At 32.1% G+C, this 24795-nt stretch overlaps 2 protein-coding genes across 2 annotated transcripts; one reads left to right on the top strand and one right to left on the bottom strand.

Annotated features, from left to right (window-relative positions):
* The first annotated feature begins 659 nt into the window (after window positions 1-659).
* On the top strand, window positions 660-4145 carry LOC132748224 (putative peptidyl-tRNA hydrolase PTRHD1). The gene is made up of 2 exons (XM_060737788.1): window positions 660-1066; window positions 3931-4145. The coding sequence occupies exons 1-2, from the start codon at window positions 878-880 to the stop codon at window positions 4099-4101; spliced, it is 360 nt and encodes a 119-aa protein (XP_060593771.1). The 5' UTR covers window positions 660-877; the 3' UTR covers window positions 4102-4145.
* A 1926-nt stretch (window positions 4146-6071) lies between these two features.
* LOC132748223 (filaggrin-like) lies at window positions 6072-24428 on the bottom strand. The gene is made up of 11 exons (XM_060737787.1): window positions 24298-24428; window positions 22158-22214; window positions 17853-21563; window positions 17146-17230; window positions 16711-16794; window positions 15439-15492; window positions 14368-14465; window positions 13743-13844; window positions 12863-12941; window positions 12189-12371; window positions 6072-11335 (listed from the first exon to the last, which is right to left on the bottom strand). The coding sequence occupies exons 1-11, from the start codon at window positions 24364-24366 to the stop codon at window positions 11280-11282; spliced, it is 4578 nt and encodes a 1525-aa protein (XP_060593770.1). The 5' UTR covers window positions 24367-24428; the 3' UTR covers window positions 6072-11279.
* Window positions 24429-24795: the final 367 nt, after the last annotated feature.

The raw sequence follows: 24795 nt of genomic DNA, 5'->3' as shown, positions 1-24795 counted from the left end.
GTATGAATTTGCGTGTATTATTTCGAGACACTGTTATTACATCAAATTTCATAGTATTGTATTATTGTATTATTTCTTGAATTTTATTGTTTGCATTGTACAATAAAGAGAAATAAAAAAAATATTCCCATTGGTCACTTCTCATGACGTAATAACCACGTGCTATTTCACAAACTGGATATTAAAGCTGAATGCCTCCAGATGAGCCAAAATATTTCAAGAAAATAAATATTGAGAAAAATGTACTAAAATTTTAAGACAGTTAAAAAAACATTGCAACAGAAATCTATATAAATTACTTTATTTGTTCACCTCACAATATTTTACTTTTAAATACATTTCCAAAATTTTCATGAAAATCAACATGAATCTGGAGGCTTGCTGCTTTAAGGATACTTTCCAAAATAAATTCCAACACACAATTTTTAACAAAGCTTTCTCGTGTAAACTTTTATATACGTTTGAAAATTAAGAACCTTACTTCGAGAACTTCGTGATTTTTCGTACAAAATTAATTAAGATAAAAGAAAACGTAATATAAAAACAAATACTTGGAAAGGAGGGCCAGTAAATATGATATACTATTCGCCGGTCTCTTGTAAATCCCGGGTAAAATAGGCCGGGAGAGCCGGGAGAGACCGGAAGCGACCGGACCGGAGAATAGTATATCCCCGCACCGGTGCTCAGTCATATTTTGTCTCGTCAAATTTATGTAAAATTGGATTTTTGTTTTCATTAATTTTAAACGATTAAACATTGATTGTTTATTTTGTTAGTGTGACAATAATTCAAATGTTAAAAACTGTGAAGAACTTTACCTCATTTTGATTTTAAAACTGTTTTTAAACGAGATTACTCATTTTATTAACAATATATAATGTCTGGAAATCTAGTGCAATATGTGGTAGTGAGAAAAGATCTTGTCAAGGCTCTGAAGTGGCCTACTGGGGCGCTTATTGCTCAAGGCTGTCATGCATGTACGGCAGTAATGCATCTATTCTACCAGGATGCGAATACACAGCAATATCTGGCAGATCTAGACAGAATGCACAAGGTTGTACTTGAGGTATGAACTGAGCATGCAATTTAAATTGCAAGAATGCCCTAGTGTAGTCCAACAAACTCACCATGCGCTAGGGCTTTTTTATTATTTAGACGATGGTTGCCCTTAGACTGACATCTGTGTAATATCCGTTTGTAAGATCGGTCAGTCTTGCAGTCAAAATATTGACCCTAGCCATAGTGTGACAAGTCAATTTTAATGGCTGGGGAACGCGAAGCGGGCCCAGGCTTTGTCTTGCATGGCTAAAGACTACACATGTATCTTAAAAAGGAAACCAAATGAAAAATAATTAAAAAATATATAGAATTCTATACCTATCAATGAAATTTTTTGTGTCAGTTCTAGTTGGGCGCTGCCACTTCAATGTTATTCAATGATAATTAAGGCAGAGTATTCCAATAACTTTTCTCCAATAACTTTTCAGATTAATGATAAATCATAATCGTCAAGTGTTCCGAGTGAAAACTGAAGCGTGCATGAAATACTGAAGGACTCCTTTTAAACAGAAAAAAGAAATGATTTTTTTTTAGCAGACTTCCCCATTCATAGTCTTTGCCTAATTTCATATTATAGGCTATTGAATGAGTGTAGCTGAATTTATTAAACAAGTTGAATAAAATTATAATGTAAAAGCATAGTATTATTTTATTCAACTAGTTCAATAAATTTAGAAATGAACCTTACATGAATATAATATTGTATTTATCACACATCCAAAATAAGAACTGTTCACAGTAAAAAAGAATCTTTTTTTTTGATGCACTTATAAAGGTGTTTTGAATTTCAACCAGTACTTTTCAAGTTATGCTCCGGACAAGGAAAAGGGTAGGGGCAATAACTGTAATTTGTCAAAATGGAGTAATGTTTCTTGTGCACTGCACTTCCTCTCAATGTGCTTGACTATTGTATGAAGTTATATTGAATTCCAACCATTAGTCTTCATGCTATGGTACGGACAAAAAAAGCAATGGAAAAGTAGCAAAGGGCAATAACTCTGTAATAATTTTAGATAGAGTTATGGTTCTTGTGCACTGCACTTCCTCTTATTGTGCCTGACCATTGTAAGAAGTTGTTTTGAATTTCAACCAGAATAGATGTGGTTCTTGTATGTTTCATTTCCTTTCAATATGGTTGACCCTTGATGAAGTTTTATTGAATAAAGAACACTGCACTTCCTCTCATTGTGCTTCACCATTGTCTAAAGTTGCATTGAATTCTAAACATTAGTTTTTAAGTTATGCTCCGGACAAGGAAAAGTAACAAAGGGCAATAACTCTGTAATTAGTGAAGATGGAGTTATGGTTCTTGTGCACTGCGCTTCCTCTCAATGTGCTTGACCATTGTATGAAGTTATATTGAATTCCAACCATTAGTCTTCAAGTTATGGTCTGGACAAAAATTAGCAATTGAAAAGTAACAAAGGGCAATTACTCTGTAATTACTTTAGATAGAGTTATGGTTCTTGTGCATTGCACTTCATCTTATTGTGCTTAACCATTGTATGAAGTTGTTTTGAATTCCAACCAGTAGTTTTCAAGTTATGCTCTGGAAAAGGAAAAGTAACAAAGGGCAATAACTCTGTAATTAGTGAAGATGGAGTTATGATTCTTGTGCACTGCACTTCCTCTCAATGTGCTTGACCATTGTATGAAGTTGTATTAAATTCCAACCATTAGTCTTCAAGCTCTGGACAAGGAAAAAGCAACAGACCGCTGAACAGACCAACCGACCGACCACTGGGTGACTCCTATATACCCCCCCCCCAAACTTCATTTCCGGGGTATAATAAAGATATATGTAGATTAGAATAACTTCAAGGACAATCACACAGTAAAGTCCTAGTTGAAATATTCTGACATGCAAAAGCTATATTCTAAGATTTTTTTTCTGGGTCAGAGGAGGAAAGATTGCTGATTATACACAATCCTCATACACAGTATTTCAATTCTTAGTTTAATAAGTTGGACAACTGGTTAAATCTGGTAAAGATGCTCCCACACTAAGAAGAACCAGGGGCATACTTCCTGCTATGGGAGTGCAAAAAAAAACCCTGCATTGACCATAACTACCAGTGCAGGAAAAAACTGTAAGATAACCATAAACTTGACCTATTTCTTCTAAGTTCTTGTATCTTTATCCCCTAAAAACGTGTTTCTTGCATTATTTTTGCACTTTAAGCTACATTAAATAAATAAAATATGTAAACATATTTGTCCGTCTGCTTACAAACCAAAAATTCTATAGTTTCGTTAACATTCTTAACAGTATTGTTGTAAATCTCATTAAAAGTGTTCATAAGTTATGATTTTAAAAGGAAAACCCCAGGGTAACACTAAAGTTTATAATTATACGAATTTTAACATGCAAATGAAGACTCGTATAATTAGCTTGTGTATGCGCTACGTCACAATGGTAAAATCACTTGTAACCATGTGGATCACAGCAAATAGTAGATATTCTTGTGCAAACAAACTTTTACCATTTTAGTTTCACGGTGCATTAGCCCTGTCATTTACAAAAAGTAATCATCTCATAAAAAGATTGAATTTGTATGAAAACATCCGTAATATAATGGGGAAATATACCGTTAAATTCGGACTGCTACTTAAAAATGTTTGTTGATTTTCTATTGATGTACAGATGACCCAAAGGCGGAGTTTCTCATGCAAATAGAAATTGTACTTCCGATTTCGCCACAATGAGGTTGTAGATTTATGGCTTATAAAACTCATTTTGGTTGTCTGGACACCAAAATAAGAACGGGAGTCGATATGAAACATATTTAATTAACAAAATGTAGCTATTTCTTTTTTTATGAAATTTATTTAATGTAGCTTTAAATTTTAAGTTACTGTTTGAAATTCCAGGCTCCTGATGAAGAATCTCTACGGAAGTTGGCAAACAAATTATCTGAGGAGAATATTGATCACAAGCTATGGATAGAACAACCAGAAGATATCCCCACATGTGTAGCTGCCAAACCATACAAGAAAGAAGATGTGCAACAATATTTCAAAGACTTCAAGTTGTTCAGATGATGTTTAATGTATAATAACAGAAATAAATACAGTTATTTAATTAAGTTGTATGACCTGATCAATGTCATTTCAATTTCTTATTGATACATCCTGATCAACGCAGTATAGGCCAGTTAATATCATCATAATTAATATGGCACCTTTACAGCTTACTGACAAAGAAAGACCACAGGTGCCATCAGGGGTTTTTGAAGTTTTCTCTTTTAATTAGGAGGAGGCCTTTGCCTCTTTGATTTTGGGTAAAATAATAGCTAAAACTGCTGATTTTGAAAAGAAAAAGCTGGTGTAAGTTTGGATTTTTGGGAAAACTGATTTTTGTGCCCCCACGTTAGTGGCGGGCATTTAGATTTACCCTTGTCCGTCCGTCCTTCCGTCCGTCCGTCTGTCCGTCCGTCCGTCCTTCCGTCCGTCCGTTCACTTTTGTGTCGCACGTAACTCAAAAAGTATTTAACCTAGAGTCATGAAACTTTACAGAAATGTTGATCAGCATGTGTAGTTGTGCACCTGGGTATTTTCGTCTGGATATTTTTAGTATTTTCAGAGTTATTGCCCTTGACTTTGTAAAATTTTGCAATTTTCAACTTGTGTCGCATGTAACTCAAAAAGTATTTGACCTACAGTCATGAAACTTTACAGGAATGTTGATCAGCATGTGTTGTTGTGCACCTGGGTATTTTAGTCTGGATATTTTTAGCATTTTCAGAGTTATTGCCCTTGACTTAGTAAAATTTTGAAATTTTCAACTTGTGTCGCATGTAACTCAAAAAGTATTTGACCTAGAGTCATGAAACTTTACAGGAATGTTGATCAGCATGTGTAGTTGTGCACCTGGGTATTTTCGTCTGGATATTTTTAGTATTTTCAGAGTTATTGCCCTTGACTTAGTAAAATTGTGCAATTTTCAACTTGTGTCGCTAATAACTCAAAAAGTATTTGACCTAGAGTCATGAAACTTTACAGGAATGTTGATCAGCATGTGTAGTTGTGCACCTGGGTATTTTCGTCTGGATATTTTTAGTATTTTCAGAGTTATTGCCCTTGACTTAGTAAAATTTGGCAATTTTCAACATGTGTCGCACGTAACTCAAAAAGTATTTGACCTAGAGTCATGTAACTTTACAGGAATATTGATCAGCATGTGCAGTTGTGCACCAGGTATTTTCGTCTGGATTTATTAGGTATTTTTAGAGTTATTGCCCTTCACTTTGAAAATTTTTGCAATTTTCAACTTGTGTCGCAAGTTTCTCAAGAAGGATTTGACATAGTCATTAAACCTTATGGGCAGGTTGCTCAGCATATTTTAGATTTGCACCTGGGGTTTCGCTTGTGGATTTATCCAGTATTTGTAGAGTTATTTCCCTTGGCTTAGTAAAAAGATTGAATGAACAGTGGCGCGGTGGGGGCACCCGTGTCCTATGGACACATTTCTAGTTTATTTTTATTTTGAAGACAAATTGTTTTGGAAAGAGTTATTTTATAGGCCACTGTTATGTAACGTTTAAACCTCTGCCCATTCATAAATATTTCAGGCACAATTGAGCCCTAGTTCCTAATGCTAGTTTGATAGCTCTCACATGAAAGAATTTATTGCAAGCCATTATTTTGAAATTTGGCTTACTTGAGTAATAGTATTTTTCTGAACTCATCTACCATACTTGTTTGTTTTGTTGGATTTTAACTCACTAAAATTATAGTTTTACTGGTTGAGGAGGACCTCACAATGCCTCTATGCATTACTTCAGGAACCCAGAGTAGAACCACAAACCTCTTCTAAGCTAGCTGGAAGGCTTTCTCTCATTAAAGAACCCAAAGTCCCTAGCAGAATTCAATGCCGCAGTGGTGAGGGGCATTTGACTTGAAGTCAGAAACCGTAATTTCTTGGCCACAAATGTGACCCTGCCCCTTTAAACCCCTATGTCAACTTTCAGACCTCATTTTGCTTATGACAATGATGAAAAGAAAACAAGACATTTAAAACAATCAACCATTTTTATATAAAAACACAATATTTAACACATACATAAAAGTTTATGCAAAATTATCACTGCAAATCTGTATTTTTGTGTGTAAAGTTCACAGAAACCATGCAATATATAATATATTCAAGTAAAAAAATGCTCCAATTTAATTATCAAAATAAAATGCAGAGAAAGACATGCTGTTATTCTTTCAAGCCCTTCAAAATAAAAACAAGAGATGGGAATCTGACAGTTCGCTCACCTATTCTTGGTACTTGATGGACTTACGGGGAAAATTCAATGAAAAGCCATGCTAGAGTTATCTGTCTTGAACAGTGACAGTAAGGATATGCCAATCTTTGTGAAGTTTGAAATATTCATCTTGCTTTTTTCTTTCTTGAAACCACTTTTAGAGGGAAAGAATGTATACATATTTTTACTTACAAAAAAAAATAAAAACAACAAAAAACAAATCATATTCGATACACAAATTTTTCCTCTCTCTCTACATATATATGTAATACACACTAAAAGATGAACCACAAATTCATGATTTTAAGAATTCTTACCTTAATATAACTTTAAAATGATATAGGTTTATGATATAACCAGATTATCTGGTATACAAGTTAGTATACAACCAGATTATCATGCCCTTGAGGGATTTTGAAACTGCTAAAATTTGGTCACGAAAATGTGACACACATTACCTCCCCTTGTTGCCAATGTGAGCACCAAATGGGAACTATCTATTTGGTCTTGTACAACAAAAGGAAAAATTGGCCAGACTATAAGGTCTACTATGACATGATAGCAAGTTCTTCAAAGTTCTAGTAAAAAAAAAACCCACACACATATTTAGCTCAGAGAAAAGAATATTGTACAGCAATAGATAGTGTTAACAAATTTTTTTTTATTGCAAAAGCAAGTCTTTTCTACCAAACAATTCATCTTATTAAATCAAATTTCAATTTAGAAATTTGATTAAGTGTTACATTATAATTATAGTCTTTGTGGATGCATTTAATTAAATGACTTTTTATGCTGTTTTAAATGCTCCATTTTAGAATATAAAAATAATCGAATTCTGTTAAAAGCAAAAATGATCTAAACTGAAAAAAAAAAAAATATTCACAAAATATTAACACTGGGTTCCCAAAATATCAAATTTTAAACTGAAAACATGGGAGAGAAACAAAAGCTGAAAAAAAGAGTGGTATTCTATTGCTGAAATTAGTTGTGGATGAAAACTCATAAATAATAAATAGTATTAATACTATAGAATGACTGTCTTTAAAGCAACATACCTCCAGAGTTATGCTTTTTTAATATAAAAAAAATCCATTAGCATAGAAATAACAAAACAAATATTTATAAACATTTTACATGCTCAAATGAAATGCCTTGAACCTTAATCATGCTGGATATCTTAAATGGACTTGCCCATCTGTCATTCATTTCATTTATCATTTTTAGGAAAAATTCAAAAATAAGTACATGTACTGACTTAACAGGTAACAGTGCAGGCCATGATCAGATGGCATGGAAAAAAATGCTCATTTGCAATGCGATACAATCGTAGAGTTCATTGTCACTAACAGGCTAAGAGTTAAAGTGGAGATCTGATCTGCTTTTTACAAACTAACCAGTAAATACGACTGATTATTTTAAAAAACCTGCCGGTGCCCCTAGTGGTATTCAACCAAAAACCCCTGGGTTGAGAGTTTGACATCTCAACCACTTAGGGCCTATGCTTCCAGTTTATACATTTGTTTACTTATCCGGAGGCATGTTGCTTTAAGATTTAATATAAACCTTTAGAAAGTCACATTGAACAAGGAAAAGAAAAAAGAAAACAACAGCCAAACAAAATCCTACTAACAACAATAAACTAAGCACTTCTTACATGCATGAAAATAATTTAGTTCTTAAATAATTCACAAAATAAATTAAATGAAATTAATTAATAAACTCAATATTATATTAATTTTAAAGCTATATCAGCTAGCAGTGTGCCTTGTTAGACAAGTTAACACTGGAATAAGTTAATAACTGAAATTAAACATAAAGGCCCATTAAGCCCAAAAAATGCTATAATTTATATTTCTGACAAAAATCATTTTATTTTTGGTGCCATGTTACAGTTTCCAAAAAAGGTACTCATTGGCCTGATATGAATGAACTATCTTTTGCTGTTTGGAAAATTGTGAAGTTATAGATATTTTGTATTTCGTATACATGTAAGTCAAAATACTACTTTGTTTACATTTAGCTTTCTTTAAGCCACATTATTGCAAGTTCAACACTTCTGTTTTTCAGTTGTTTAAAATCTAAATCTATAATCAAACATAATTCAACACATATTTCATGTATTTAACCTTTCTTGTAAGAAGATTAAATATAGTGATTTCTGAGAGCTTTATGGGCCTTTAAAGTTACATCACCCATTTGTACAAGTCAGAGAGACAAAAATCAATAGAGACTTGGTCTTTTTTTTATTGTTGTAAGATATTCTAATGTGGTAACAATAAAAATATATGGGAGAATTTATCATAAATCTATCAAAACATTTCATTTTTGTTTTCCAAATTAATCCTTATTTATATCCTGCTGAGACAAAAATGTATCAACTTTTGCTGTGAGTACTGAGTGCAGTCTGAGCCTACACATCTATGCAGTATGACCAGGCTCAATACTGCTTCAAGCTTAATATTGGAGGATGACCTACGGTACTTGCCCCATCATGCATTATTTCAGGCACAAGCAGGCACCCGAGTAGAACCACCCACCCACTCTTACTCCCTTGATTGCTGACAAATTTACATAAATATTTCTTTGTAAGAAACTTAACACTGCTCATGGGATTCATACCAATTGTTCAATAAGCTAAGGTCCTTACGTATGTGACCCAATGAGGTCAGCTTCTATTTGTAATATATGCAAAAAAAACAAGTGTACAAAAGTTTGAAAACAAATAACTCTGTTAGAAAAATATAATCACTGATGCCAACTAGGACATTTAAAATGTTTGTAGATTTCTTATAAAAAGAATTAAACCAATTCAATAAACATAATAATATTCTGTCAACACAGTTGTCAGAAATAATCACAGCAAGCAGACCAACAATGTCTATAATTTGAAAAAAAATCTAATGAATTATGTCTTATAAGCATATATTCCCCATGCCTAACCCCGTGACAAATATATAAAACAGTCAATTTTGGGACATATACATATCCCTTTAAACCCTTTTCGAAGACCTAGAAATACAACTTTTATGTCACACCATAAGACTGCTTCCTAGATGTCTAAAATTGTTATCAAGACTGCTTTCTGTGTGTCTAAACTAGTTATCATACTAGTATGTAAAGTATTGGAAGCCGAAAAAAAGATGGCCTAGCCTTAACTGTAAAACTTTGATAAAATTAAAGGAATGGTGGGAGTGAGATATACATGTACATCATATAATTGAAAATCCTAAAACTGCAAAGATTCAAAAGCATATTATATTCCAAGAGAAGTAAAAAAATACAATCTAAAATATATATATCTGATAGTTACATTGTCATATGAAGGCTTCTCCATTCATATTGCAATGAAGTCAATAATTTTGTTTTCAAGGTACAATCATTTTTAAGACCAAGTACAATAATTGTTAAGACCAAGTAAACTCATTTTTAAGACCAGATACAATTATTTTTAAGACCTATAAATTTATGAAAGAGCCAGCAATAGTGTTTATATATAATATATAAAAACTTACATAAAGCTATAATTTCCCTCTACAAAATTTAACAAGTTTTACCTACATCTGTAGATGTGGAATGCTATTTCAACAAAAGAAAGACTTTTTTATAAATATATTTATAACAACTTCAAATTTTGAAGCCAAAATTAACATTAGATAATAGTAACGTCAAAATTACATTGCACAAGTTTTTATATTCATTTCAAATATCATAGATTGTATATAAATATTTTTGACAGGTTATATGACCATTTATGAATGATTATTGTCTACATTAACCATATAACCTAGGATATATAACCTGTCAAAAAATCTTAGATGTTAAAACACTTTTAACCTATTTTAAACAATTATCACATTAGCAAACTTGCCTCGGTTTAAATTTTTTTTTTTTTTGAAATTAAGCATTGCATTTGCATTCTGTATGTCAATTAAAATCAAAGGTCATATTCAAACAAGTATCAAATTAAGTCATTTTCAGTCATTTCATTGCTAGGGTGCAAAAAATACCAAGTGACATGTCCAACATCCGGAGAGCAATTACCTCCCTTTATCTCAATAAGATTTTCTCTAATGATTTATTAAATATCAAGGTTCATACAGAAAAAACTTTGTTCTAAATTAAAGAACTTTCTCAGGACTAATAACTTTTGTACATTTTTTTTTCTATATCTAATTTAAAGGAACTCCACTTAGGTCGAAAAGCCTAAAATCATTAACTTATAAGTTTTTACATAGATCAACTTTGGCACTTAAAATAGTAAGATATACCAAAGATCGATCAGAATTGATTTGAAAATCTTATTTGTTTGCTAATTTTAAACTGATTTGATCTCTAAGTGTTTACAAATGCTTTTTAGTTTCAGGTTATTTCCACATGAATTAAAATAATATTTTTGGAAAAAAAAAGAAGCGGAATGATCTGAAATTTTGAACACAAGCTATTAGTTCAGACCTACATTATATGGCACAAACAAAAATTACAAAAAAAAGTGAAGTTCCTTTAAAGAGTAAAAGACCCCAAACATAGGAATTAAGGACTTTTAAAGGTCTTTTAAGGACAGTATTAATTTATGGTCTTTTAAAGTCCTCTAATCAACTTTTTGAAGACCTTTATCATGCTCTACAAACCTTGAGAGTATTTCAAAAATATTTTTATAACATAAACTACATAGAACTTGACATAACCAATTTAAAGTCCCTGGCTTATAATGAAACTAAATTATATGCTACCAAAATGAGGTGTTAACTACTTGTACACTATCAGTTCACTAAGCCGAAGTTCCGCGGTCAATGACACTGTGACTATAAACACACAGTCATGTAATTCTTTGGTAATTTGTTGTAAGATCTCACACATGAAATGTAACATTGCTATAACGACGGGCTAAATTCGGTTACATGGTAACAAAGTAAGTGTGAGGCATTGTTGTATATAAATATATGTAACATCAGACATTGTTCTTCATTCTCATCTTCTATGCTTCATTAAAGATAAAGTTTTCTGCATCAGAGGCGCTTTTTTAGCTGAAAGTTTAAAAAAATCAACAAAACATTAAGAGCAAAAGAGGCAAAAATGCATAGTGAAAACATGTTTTTATTCATAATTGAATACAAAAAGAGTGCAATTACTTGAAGACTGACTAAAGTTGAACTGAAAGCTGTATTAATAGTAGTTCATACAATCAAATAGCAACGAAGGTTGAATCTATATGAAAAACAAACCTTTCTGAAATCTACTTGATTGTTTGGTTGCATTTTAACGCCAATTATAACATATTTTTAGTCATATCTCTGCATACGGTCCACATAACTGACTTTCCTACATAGCTAACTAAATACCAATTTATCTGCAAATGATTATTAATCCCAAATGACTTCTAAATCAGTAGCAAGAGACAAATGACAATTACACTCAATGTATGAGATCAATTTCACTGAGAAATTATGCCTCGCCAAGAAGCAGCTATAAAGCAAAGTGGGCAAACATTGAAAATTCTAAATTGTCAAGACAAAAACAATGTGTTCAATGAAAAAGGCCTACTCAGAAGTCAATACATCAAATCATTGACATATCAAAGTAATCAATGTGCAACCACACCTCTTAATTCCCCTTATTATAAAAAAAATATTTGCAAGAAGTGTTTTCCTTTTTTTTTGAACTGGTTACATAAAGGGACCCATTAAGAATCACCTAAAAACCACTGTTGTTTAACCAAAATATCACCAAGTATTCAAAATTCATGACTTATCTTTCATCTGGACCAAATATCTTCCAAATGTTACCTTATCACACAATTGAAATTTTTTATTTTGGCCAACTAACCCCAGACTCCTTTTTCAGATAGGTGAACAATTTTGGATAAAGTAAAATATGTACCTCGTTCAGCCATTTGTTGCTTGGCTCTCCCTATGGCAATCATGTCTACCCCTGTAAACTTGTGTTTCTTCCCATCACCACCACTCATTATAACATTTGATGTTCCAAACTTTGCCTGCTGTCGTCGTACTTCACGTGGCGGCTTAGCAACATGGTCGATAAACGCTAACTGGGTTTTCCGTACTGTAAACATTAGAGAGTTATGAACATTTACATTCAAATTAATAAAGTTGGGTCAAAGCTATTTAAATTCACATTACCCTTAATTCTCTAAATATCTTGCATGGACCTGTACATCTTTCAGTCTGCACAAAACCATTCTAGGTACGTACAGACTGACTATTGAACAGTGCTGACCATGATCAAATAGCATGGATATTTAAGCTGATTTTTTGTACAGCACTGTACACCTGGGTAGAATATTTTTGCAGCAGACTAGCTACATGTTAAGATGAGAGTACAAAATTTGGTTTGCTTTAAATAACATTCCTCTAGTTATAGGCTAGCATAACGGGGCTTTAACCTTATGTTTGCATATAGCGTTGACATGGATATCATGTCAAAGTGTCATACACTTAGTGTAATTATCCTTTTTATTAAATCGGTTTATAACACCCCTGCACCGTGGCTTATGTGACAATTATTTTAAAATCATATTACACACAGTCATTTACCTGGAGCTGCTGACTTTATTGACTTTGTTATGTTAGCTGTGATAGATTTCAATTTTTCTTCTCGTTCATCCATTTTCCTCTGTAAAAAAAATAGAAACAAAACAATAATTTTTTCACCTAGGTATTTGAGGTCAAACCAATACTGTCAAAGTTGAAATCATTTTTCTTCACATAACTGCAAATTTTAACCCGATTTATTCTAAACAGCAGTTTGGGATGAATCAGAATAGTATTAATGGCATATCAGTGTAGGACATATGCCATTAAAGAGACCCCACTAAGGTTTTTTTGACATGAAGTTACTGGAAATAAATTTTTGAAATTAATTCTCCATTTGATGCAGGTCTACACTAATAACTTCTGTGTAAAATTTCAGATCATTCGCTAGCTCTGTTTTTCCAGAATAATTATTCTTATCATGCAAAATGACTGAAAAATGTTGCATCACTTTTCACCGAAATCATGCTAAGAATAGCCCAATTAAACGATATTCTTGTTATTTCTAAGTATATTTTCTTAATTATCTTTTGCATAATTATTTAAAGTGCCCCATTTGATCTATGTAAATAAATTAAAATTTTATGTTTTTAGGCTCTTAAGTCTCAGTAGAGGTCCTTTAATGGCATAAAAGTTGGGGACAAATAATATTAATGACTTATCATGGCAAAACTGATAACCATGTCACAATCATCCAATGAAAATCAACTTTCAAAAAGATGCAGTATTACAAAGATTATTTTCTCTACTTAAAAATGTATCAAAAGTATCAAAGTTGATAAATAGTACAAAAACTTGTTTCAAAATCCAGTATAAATCAAAATATTTATATAAAAGTACAATGTTTCAGTAATTTCTCTGTAAATTCAAATAAACTACAAACCAGGTACAGTTCCCTCCAGCTTTCCATTTCATCCGGCTTAAAACCTTTAAATTCTCTGTCACAATGTAGTTTCCATAGGCAATCAGAATCTTCCAGAAAGTGCTGATAAAGAACAAGGAAAATAACATGTTATTTGTGTTCTTGTGCAAAATTATTTACTTGCCTTCTAGAACTTAAATTGTACAATAACTAGATGTTTGTCTGAAATATTTCAAAGAGTAAGGAATATTCTACATTTGTATGAAAGATGGATGCTTATACTTCCCCCCTATTTTTTGTATATAATATAAATAAAACCAACACTAAAACATACAACCAACACTACAATTGAATAAAAGGAAGTAAGTATAGAAAAAATGTTGTATTTGTTATTTTTTTGGTTTTTTATTAAAGGGGCATAACTCAAATATATAGCTTTCAGACTAACCTCCCTTGTCTACAACTGCAACTTGACATGCTAAAGTTTTCCAAGTTATATACCTATCAAAAGGTTTGAATTATGGGCTACATTTAAGTTTTTGCACAACAACAATGATGATGCAGCAATCATAATGGTTATACGTTTACTTGTATATAAACAGACAACTTATTATCTATGGCTTTACACAACTATAAATCTACTCACTGGGTTATAGTCCTCTAAATCATACAGTTGTTTAGGGTTACATTTCTCCAGTACAGGTTTCATGATGTAGAAAGGTATTCCACCTACATAATCAATGCCTGAAATATATATAATATACAATTAACAATATACGCTGACATTCTTATGGGGGAAAAAAAAAAACAGATATTGTCAAGACACAGATTATTCTCCAGCCAAAATAAGCCAATAAAATCTAAAATGTGAATATTCAACATGTTCAAAGAGTCAATAATTCAAACAAAGCGATCAATTATATTCCTTGATTGTTAAGATACAATGAATCAACATAAATCTATCAGCATCTAAGCTATTATCAGTTTTGACCGTAGTCAGTATCAGTTGATAAACCATAGGCGGCGGACTCAATGTAAATTAATTTTGACAACTTTGAATGATTGACAAACTTAGCTAATTAATTGACAGAATTTGGCCAAATAATTGAAAAATTTGCCAAATAAAATGTTTACAGCATTTTACTTAGTATCTTGATATTAACACTATTACATTGTTGTTGTGAATCAAATCAAGATTTTTTTTGTATCTCTAAAGACATTGCTGCCTTATGGCCTTTATCAAAATATCATAATTACAGTAAAATTAATATGAGTGGTCATCATTTTTTTGCTTCAGTTTAAGGAAAGATACAATGGAGTGATTTTAATAAAATTGTGATTATTTGTATCTTTCTTTACATTTGCGCCCTATGACCTTTTTCACAATATCACAATTTCAGCAAAATTACTATTAAGTGACATTCTTAGATTATGTTTCTTAGATTAATAAAATCAAGTGATTTTACTGAAAAGCTTACTATTTTTGAACTCTTATTTACGTTCCCACACTATGGCATTCAGCAAACTATTACAATTTTAGTGAAATCATTGCATTGTGTCTTGAAACATTACTTCTAAGAATGGAGTGGCAATAGAAGTACTGTACTTCAACATCTACCTAGAGATTACTGGTACATCTTTAACACATTTAGAATAAGATCTCTCCTAGATAAGATCTTGTCTATCATGATTAACTATAAAATAAGAAATAACTTACAGTCTATATTATCTTGTAACACCTTTATACACAGATCATGAAGGGAATGCATCTCTGAAATAAAAAACATTAATATTATGTCATTACATAGAGGATATTTGTTTGTTTTGCATGTAAGATTGAAATATAATTTCAATGAGTGAACACCAGATGCAATATTTTCACGAGTGGCGTAGCCACGAGTGAAAATATAATAGCTGGTGTTCACGAATGAAATATGTTTCAATCTTATATGTAAAACAAATAAATTTTCTTTTTATTTCATGTGTTTTAAGTGATTTTAAGTAATTTTCACATCAACAAGTTTGAAATATAGTTCTGTTAAATTTCTCTAATTTTGTTACATTTTTAACATAATGTATGGTGACATCGACTTTCTTTTCCGAAAGAAGCAAAATTTACGCATGACGGCATTTATTTTTGCCTGTTATTCCATTCAGTTTTTATTTTCTTTTCATCCGCATTCAGATATAGTCCGGCTACAGTGAAAATTATATTTTATAAATTTCACTAGTGGTTTATCAGAATATAATCATCTGATATATTACAATAAAACACTGGAAAGCATGAAATAAATGTATATTATCATATAATCATGAAGGACCTTCACTGAGGTCCAAAAGCATTGGATCAATTTACACCAGTACAATGATAGTTTTGGAAAAACAGAGCGAGCGAATCAGATCAGATTGTACACAAATTATTGATCCAGACCTACATCAAGTCTAAAAAAGTCAAATATATCAAATCCTTAGTGAAGTCCCTTTAATATCTACAAACCTCAACTGCTGGGAACTTAGTTTTATAACTACAAACAAGAGTTGTCACAGATAAAACACTTTTAACTATTCTCAGTCCTAAAAAGTAAAGCAACAGTCCTGTTCAATCAATCAAAGGGAAGTAATCAAAGTTATACCTAAAACTATAATCCTGAAGAAATGTAGAGCATGCGAAAAAATGGTTTTCTTGAACTCTGATGATATTTAACTGATACAGGGTTTAAATTAGTTACTTGCAAAAATTTGCCTTGGCATTTATTAATTTAGTAATGATTACATATAATATTGCATAATATATCCATATTAACCCTTCTGTATATTTACAGGGCCTTTCAATTGCCCAGGAGATGTAAAAGGGGTATAAGGGGCATGCTTGTTTTTCACTTTTTTCTTTGGTATATTGAAAAACCTAGTCTTTAAAAAAATGTCAGATAAAAGTTTGAGTGACAATACGTCTTTAAGCAAATGAGCAGTATCACCTTCTTCAACATACCTGTCACCATATTTTGCTTTTTCCCAGAATACACAGCTGTTCTAGTATTATTTCTTGATATCAGATAATTTCCCATGTCTTCAGCTAAAATCATAGAATAATAGAATGGTTGTAATAAATGGCTGGAACCAAATAAACTTGGTTAATGTGATATTAAGATATGTTTTGCCGTGTTGTTGAGCTGAATTAACTATACATGTATATTCAAAACAACTGTCAATTATAATGGTGACTGCCCTGAATTCCTGAAGAATAAAGTATATATTTATGTTACGGCAATTTTCAAAAGTTACACGAGTTATTGACTATTCATACCAAGTTAGATGAAAAATCAAAATTTAAACAAAATTGTAGTAACTGTTGTATTGAGGGCGTCTGTGGCCGAGCTGAAAAGGTTCTTAAACTTCAAACTACTTGCCCCTCACTGCTACTTACTTGGTTTCTCTTGAATCTCTTGGTATCTCCAAGGCCTGTAGTGAGCTTGGGTAGAGGGGAGGTAACTAGCTAGATCATTACTTATCTGAAAATATGAAATGTTTGTAAATGATTATCTTTCTTTGTTTCAGGGATTTTTTGCTCTTAAGATCTTTAAGTCATTAATTACAAGGTGAGCTAATCAAGTTTTTTCTTCTTCAAAATACAGTACAACAACATGAACTGCAGAGTAAAAGCCCCTAGGAGGCAAATATTTCGGTTGTTACTGACAGGTATTGCTCCAAAGAGTTTTATTTCAGTATTAAATTTGAGATTGGGAAATATAGTTTGTGCTGTCAAGATGTTATTGCTCTATAGACGGCCCCCTGCAATTGTTACACTTCATTTGACTGTAATTTTGTATAGAAATGAAAATTTTTCCTATAGCAGCATATAGATTTAGAACTTTAATCATTACAGTAAAATGACATCAAAGTGAGAACACAATTCCTCATAAAAAGCAAATGAGGATGTGTTATTTAACACACTTCTCTTTTTCTAAAACAAGGAGTGAAAGAAATGTTTTACTAGCACCAGTCTAAACAGTAAAAAATCTTGTCTAAAATTCAACAAATTACAATTATGTGCTTGTAATCTAACTGTTCAGCAGACATAATAATTGTTGTGAATCCATAAAAACATTAAAAGTATCAATTCAGTATCCTGACCTGTTTTTTACTTGCGGGACCTTCAAGCCCATCTGTAGCTTTTCTCTTTACACCTTCAATTTTTCCACCCATCCCTTCTGTTTTAGATTCCCACTTCTTCTTTACCTTGAACTTTGATCTTATCTCCTCATATTTAGCTTTCTTTTCAAGTTCTTCTTTAGTTGGTTTTTCAAAAGTTTTATTTGGACTTGTAACATTTTCTGTTACGACTGCATCAGAATTATCAAAACATAGCATATCTTCAAATTCCATTGGCTCGGACATACTTGGCTTTTTACTTGACTTTGAGTGTAATTTGGAATCCCTGTCTTTATCGTGTTTATGCTTGTGTCTTTTTGAGCTAGAGCTACTATGTTTTTCTTTATCACGTTTTTTCTGTTTATCTTCAGAAACATTCTTATCATCCTGTTTATGATGTGTTTTATGACTTTTGGAATGTCTGTCCTCTCTATCAGTTTTCTCTTTATGTGAACTTTTATGGCTTTTATCCCTGCTTTTAATTTTCGGGTCATGCTCATCATTTTTATCTCCTGAGGTTTTATCAGAATGGTGACCTGATTCTACACCACTTTCTGACTTTGCACGTTTATGTTTTGAGCTTGATCTTTTTTCTACATCTCCTGGTTTACTAAATATTTTGTTTGTTTTACTTTCTTTGGGATGTAAACTTTCACTATTAACATATAAACTTTCAGTGTCATCATCACTTTCAATACAGTTCTTTGCATGTTTGGACTTAATGCTATCTTGTTTTGTATCTCTATCATGTTTTCTTTCTTCATTATGGCTTGAACTTTTATGTGATTTTGATTTATGATCGCTAGACTTTGATCTCTTTTCTTCGATTTGTTTCTCATGTTTTTTACCTTTCAAGTCATGCTTTTTATCATGTTTAGCTTCTTCGCTACTATTAGATCTTGATCTTTTCCTTTCATGCTTTGAGCTTTTGTCATTTCTAGAATCAGATTCTCTTTTGTTGGATTGAGAGTTGTTTCTATCACTATATTTTGAGCTTTTTTCGGAGTATGAACTACGTTCAGTAAGACTGTTAGATTCTTTATCACTTCTTTGTTTTGAACTATTCCCTGAACTATGTTTGGAGGATTTATCACAGATGCTTTCTGAGGCATTGTTTTTACTTGAGCTTCTGTGTCCAGATTCACTTCTGGAGTGCACTGAGCTCTTTTCTACATCAGATTTGTCATTCTTGTTTCTTCTTTCAGAGTCTTTAGAATCACTTCTGTGACTAGAACTTGTATGCTTTGAGCTATCACTGCTTTTAATGTCAGAACTTTTATGAGATTTTCCTGAATTTGCATCCTTCTCTTTACCACTATTATGCTCATCTTTACTTCTACTAACATGTTGTTTCTTATCTGATATGTTTCCCAAGTGCTTTGAGCTTTCTCTAGATTTATCATTTTTGTCAGTGTTACCCCTATGATGATCTGAAGTCTTTGTTTCAGAATACTTCTTACTATCCTTTGATTCTTTCACAGAATGTCCACTAGACCTTTCAGACCTATGTTTAGCTTTACTGTCATCTAGTTTGTCATCATGATCATCTTCAGAATTACTGCTATACTTTTCCTTATCTTTATATAGATCATGCCTGCTCTTTCTGTGACTTTCTTTACTTCTATCAGAATGCTTTTCGCTCCTACCAGAGTGCAATTCCTTCTCTTTATTCCCTCTCTCCTCCATTTTTCCACTCTTACTTCTACCTTCATCCCTTCTAGTTTCAGAAGTTTTAATTTTCTCTTTATCTCTATGGCCATATTTTCCATCAGTTGACTCTGACTGTCTTTTATGATTTCTATCTTTTTCAAATCTTTCTGCAGACTTATCTTTATGAGTACTTTGTTTGTGTTTTCCCTCCAAGTCATGATTATGCTTACTTGAATGCTTCGAATGAATTTCTGACTCCCTTGAGGATTCATCAGACGACCCTCCACTTGAAGACTCATCTGTGACTGATTGAAACTGTTTTAAAGAGGAGTCACTTACACTATTTGACCTACTTTCATCCCTACTATGTGATCTTGACCTTAAAGATTCTTGGCTAACTGATCTTGACCTGGAACTTGATGAATTAGATGAACTTGACAATTTTCTTTGTTTTTCGTATTTATTTTTCTTTTCAGTTTTGTTATAATCCTTGTTTTCATTTTTGTGAGATGAAATTTTATCATATATTGCATGATTTTGTTCTTTGTACTTTGAACTATGTTTTTCTTTTTTGTTTTCATAACTATCTATGCTTTTTTCATCTCTCTTTGTTTCCCTGTGTTTTTCACTATTTTTATCATTACTGTTTCTTTGCATACTATCATGTTTATCACTACCTTTTCCATGCCTATCACTATGTTTATTGCTGCTGTCTTTAAGACTTGCACTACGTGTATCACTACTTTTTCCATGCCTTTCACTATGTTTATCATTATCACCTTTATGAGTTGCACTATGATTTTCACTACTTTTCCCATGCCTACCACTATGCTTATCATTATTATCCTTACCATTTCCACCGTGTTTGTCATGTTTATCATAACGGTCTCTTTCCTTATCCGAATGTTTTTCACTACTTTTTCCATATTTATCACTATGTTTATCACCACTCTCCCTATGCCTTTCACTATGTTTATCACTAAGCTCTTTGTTTTTAGCTACATGTTTATCATCCTTAGATACTTTTCTTTGCTCAGAATTTCTGTCACCATGAGATTGATGAAGATCAGATTTAGAAGACCTAGATGAAGAAGAACTTGCCCGGCTTTGCTGTTTTACATCTGCAGAGCTTTTATATTCAGATTGTTCAGAATTATGTTTGTCTTTGGAATGAGTGCTTTGTTTTCTATGTTCGTCAGTTTTATGTTTATTCCTAGAGCTAGAACTTTCTCTTTTTTCAGAATCATGTTTATGTTTTGTATGCCTATCTTTTGACCTATGTCTATCTTCACTACTTTCAGATACTCTGCTAGAACTACTAGGTTTTCTCTCCTGATTACCATGCTCTCTATGTTTATCACGTTTGTCATCAGATTTATGTTTATCTGTATATTGTTTGTTTGAACCTGAGTTAGAATCTTTACGTTGATCTTTATGTCTTTCATCTTTTGAATTGGAATTATTTTTTTCCAAGTGATGTTCTTCAGATTCATTAGAAGATTCAGATAACCGCCTTACATTTTGCTGCTGTTTTGTCTCTTCACTTGAAAGGCCCTGATATCTATCATGTGGAATGTGATTTGGTACATAATGGCCTTCTGAGTCTGACGAATCATAGTCTTTCTTGTTTACATTTGCAGATCTTTCACTTTCATTACTGTAATTAGAATGTTCAGAATCTCTTCGTTGATTTTTATATCTTTCCAGATTCACTCTGTCATCTTCATTACCACTATATACATGCTCCTTGTCAGAATGTTCCATCTCACTTCCGTATCCTCTATGATGATCACCCCTTCTGTTAGCATAGCTTTCATTGGCTGAATGCTCAGCCTCGCTTTCATGTTGTTCATTTTCATTGGCTGACTGTTCAGCCTCACTTTGAGATTCAACATTGTCACTTTGTCTGTCTTCTTCCTCTTCCTGTTGTCTACTAGCTTCTTTAACCATTTCTTTCCATTTATGAATGATCTCTCTTGCTCTTTCAGCAATTTTTCCATCTCTCTTCCTTAGAGTGTTCACTATTTTACCAATACCAGTGTCCTACAAAGGAAAAGAATATCAATAATGTTAATTCTACCTGTTCTTATCAGTTAATACTCTCACATAACAAGAATGGTTTACCTTTTCCTCGTGTATTTATGTACTTATATCATTGTTAACAATAGTATACAATATGTGGCAGACTGTCAGTTGACCTGACTGATATTAAACAATATATAAGATACACCAAGTTACATTTTAAAGTGATATTATGCCCTTCTATGTGTAAATGAGAATACTAGTAAAGGTCGAAATAACTTTACATGATGCCATTGTTGTTTTTAATTTTATATTTTACTGCTCATGAATAATATATAAAACATGTAACTCATCTACAAATACCCTTTTGATTTTACCAGGTATGTGGAAAAAAGAGCGGGCAGTTATTTTATATCTTATCTTTAAAAGTTTGTGTGTTTTTTGCCAACCTGAGGGGTCAACTTCTTAACATAAGCTCTTAAATCTTCAGTGAAGACTTCACACTTTGAAAGTACACTAGTAAAATACAAAATGGTTCTCAAAGTCAAGCTTGAGCATCATGCAGTTCTTTAATTTGGCATTAAAGAAACACACAATTAAAATACAAATACCAACCTGTAAAATGTCAATCGTAATGTCGAGCTGCGAAAGTTTCTTTAATACATACAGCAACTGAAAACATTAAAGAGAATAAAGTAATCATAACCATAAATACAACCAGTCAACAATAGCTGAAAGAAGACAGCCCACTATTATGCTTCAATCTTCTTAGTTCTTGATTTAAGACAAGTGTTACAGCCTTGGGAAGTTCTGGGTAGTGGAAGTAAGAAATAAATACACATCTTCTGGTTTCATTCTTTATAATGTCTACAGTATCTAAATTTCCGCACCGCTACACAAGCACCATGGCATATAGTTATTATCTAGGTTCATAAAAGAGGAATTATTCAGTAAATATTTACTTAACTGGAGTCACAGGGATCTACAGATATATAGGACACTTAAGAGTGTTGTGCATATACTTTTCTGGAAAATCCCTCCCAAGCCATGCACTGTATGCACTGTTTGCCATTCAGTTCATACTTATTTTGAAATTTTCCTAAAAATGATGACTTTATATAATACACATATCATGCTCTGTCTGTCAGTTTACATAGATGAATGGTTAAATTGGTGTGAAAGAGTTTAATAACATAATCTACTTCTCATCCTCACATATCTTCAAGGACAAGCTGGTGAGTGTTATCTCAAGCCCTGGTTCCCCCCAGTATGTAATTATTTTTATAATTTCATAACCTTGCACACCTTTATCTGTGAACTTTAATCTTTTTTATCTCAATGCATGACTTTTTCACACACTGTTGTCCTGGCAAAGCATAGATCTCCCAGTTATGGTCAACATATATAGTTTGAGAGAAATATGTAGACCCTATAAGTTAATACTTGCCCTTCACAAAATGTAATTTTCCTGCATTTTGATGTGCAAAAATAGTTATAATCATAAACACATGACAAATTTACTATTTACTGCTCTATATAGTTAATATAATAGGCTTTATTCAATTACATATTGTTTATCATACTTACATACTTTCTACATAGCCTGTATACTTATTTCATTCAAATTCTAACACACTCGGACACAGAATCAACCTTATGGCTCAGCATGCCCACTCAATTTCAAATGTAGGGGTACATGTACTCCCTGCCATTGAAAATTGGGGATACATTTCAAAATCCCAGGGTACACAGAATTTTAAATGTGAGTTTTTTTATAAGAGCATTTTAGTAAACATTATATTAATTAATGAACAGCTGTTTCGCTAAGTTTTACTACTCACTAACACTGGCACGAACTTATCACTTAAGGTAGCAATATGGCACATATATACACTTCAACCAAAATTTTGTATATCCGAAATTATGTACTTTTATTTCACTGTAGTGCGTGAATGGGCATGCTGTGGCTGAGTATAAAACATTGTTGGAAGCTGCTGTCATTGTGGAAGGGGGAGGTGTTAATTGATTCATCATTTGCTTCTAAAGGGTATTGGGTAAAGGTTTATATTTAGCCATAAGGTTGATTTCCGGTTTTTGTTTGACAGGTATTAATGTCCTCTGCAGTTTGATTGTTTACCCAATAACTTCCCTTATAACTGATTACAGAAATATCAATTGGATCGGGAGAATCTAACTCGCTCTACAGGGCATGTTTGATCAACTTTTTTCTTGCCAACCCAAACTTTCACTTGCAAATGTTTAGTGGATTTGTCGAGGCCTGGTGTTTTTATGTAACTGTGATCTATGTTGTTGCAAAAATAAAATAAATAAATAAATATACAAAAAATATTGATTAAAAACTAGTTTAAAACTCTCTCATGTTGTTAATTTGATCCGTTACTGGATCTGACATAGCAAATTTTGTGACGGCAATTCATGAAATATTCCTATTCAGCTATTGAACTGAACAGCATAGAAGAACGAATGTTACAAATTGGATATCGATAAACCATTTATACATTAAGTTCACTGAAACATTTTTGTGTCTTTTCAAAAAAAGGAATGAAACATATAAGCAACCGTCAATCTTCTTTAAAATTTAACTGCACATCGCGAAAACAGATAACATTATTCCACTTCCTAGCATACTGAAGTCGATTCCTTAAGAATTACTTAATGAATCGTGTAAAAATTAATGTCATTCGAAAGAAAAATACATTAACTTTTGATTATAAAGAGAAACTCAAATATTTACCTTAGAATCATCCAAGTCTGCAAGTAAATAATCTTTGCATTTGAGAACTTTCGCCTCGACGCCCGCCATGATGACGTTTCCAACAAAGGGACATAACCACAAAATCAGCTGATTTATGTCAAAATTAAAGGTACTTTACGTATTCAAAGAAAGGATACTGTACAGCTAAATCTAGTTTTTGAAAAAAAAAAATGACACTCTTTTTTGAAAGCAATTTTTAGCTCTTTAAAGCAATTTTTAGCATTAATTAAGGATACTTTGTCCATTTAGAGGTCAATTTTCAATCGATTTTTAAATTCAATATCGATATAAACAAAATATCATGATAATTCAATTTTCTTACTTATGTATCTCCTGTCATCTTAGTTTTCTTATTATTGATTCCATTTTTTAAATCATTTTTCCTCTCGTGAGCCTAATTAATTAAGAAGTATATAGATCTAAGTTCTTTTTTATCCATTCATTTCACGTATTTCTGCTATAAATCAAATTACAAAT

The sequence above is a fragment of the Ruditapes philippinarum genome, unplaced genomic scaffold (genome assembly GCF_026571515.1).
Source record: "Ruditapes philippinarum isolate M1 unplaced genomic scaffold, ASM2657151v2 ctg8725_1_1_1_1, whole genome shotgun sequence".
NCBI classification, from domain to species: domain Eukaryota; kingdom Metazoa; phylum Mollusca; class Bivalvia; order Venerida; family Veneridae; genus Ruditapes; species Ruditapes philippinarum.
Note: the sequence above shows the minus strand (reverse complement) of the source record. Positions and strands in the feature narration are given on the sequence as shown.

Excerpts from the sequence above, each read along its gene's own strand:
- LOC132748223 (XM_060737787.1), bottom strand. The coding sequence starts at position 24,366 with ATGGCGGGCGTCGAGGCGAAAGTTCTCAAATGCAAAGATTATTTACTT. Across the intron at positions 22,215-24,297 it reads CAGACTTGGATGATTCTAAG|TTGCTGTATGTATTAAAGAA; the intron begins GTAAATATTTGA and ends TAATGTTTTCAG. Across the intron at positions 15,493-16,710 it reads AAAGCAAAATATGGTGACAG|AGATGCATTCCCTTCATGAT; the intron begins GTATGTTGAAGA and ends TTTTTATTTCAG.
- LOC132748224 (XM_060737788.1), top strand. The coding sequence starts at position 878 with ATGTCTGGAAATCTAGTGCAATATGTGGTAGTGAGAAAAGATCTTGTC. Across the intron at positions 1,067-3,930 it reads TGCACAAGGTTGTACTTGAG|GCTCCTGATGAAGAATCTCT; the intron begins GTATGAACTGAG and ends TTGAAATTCCAG.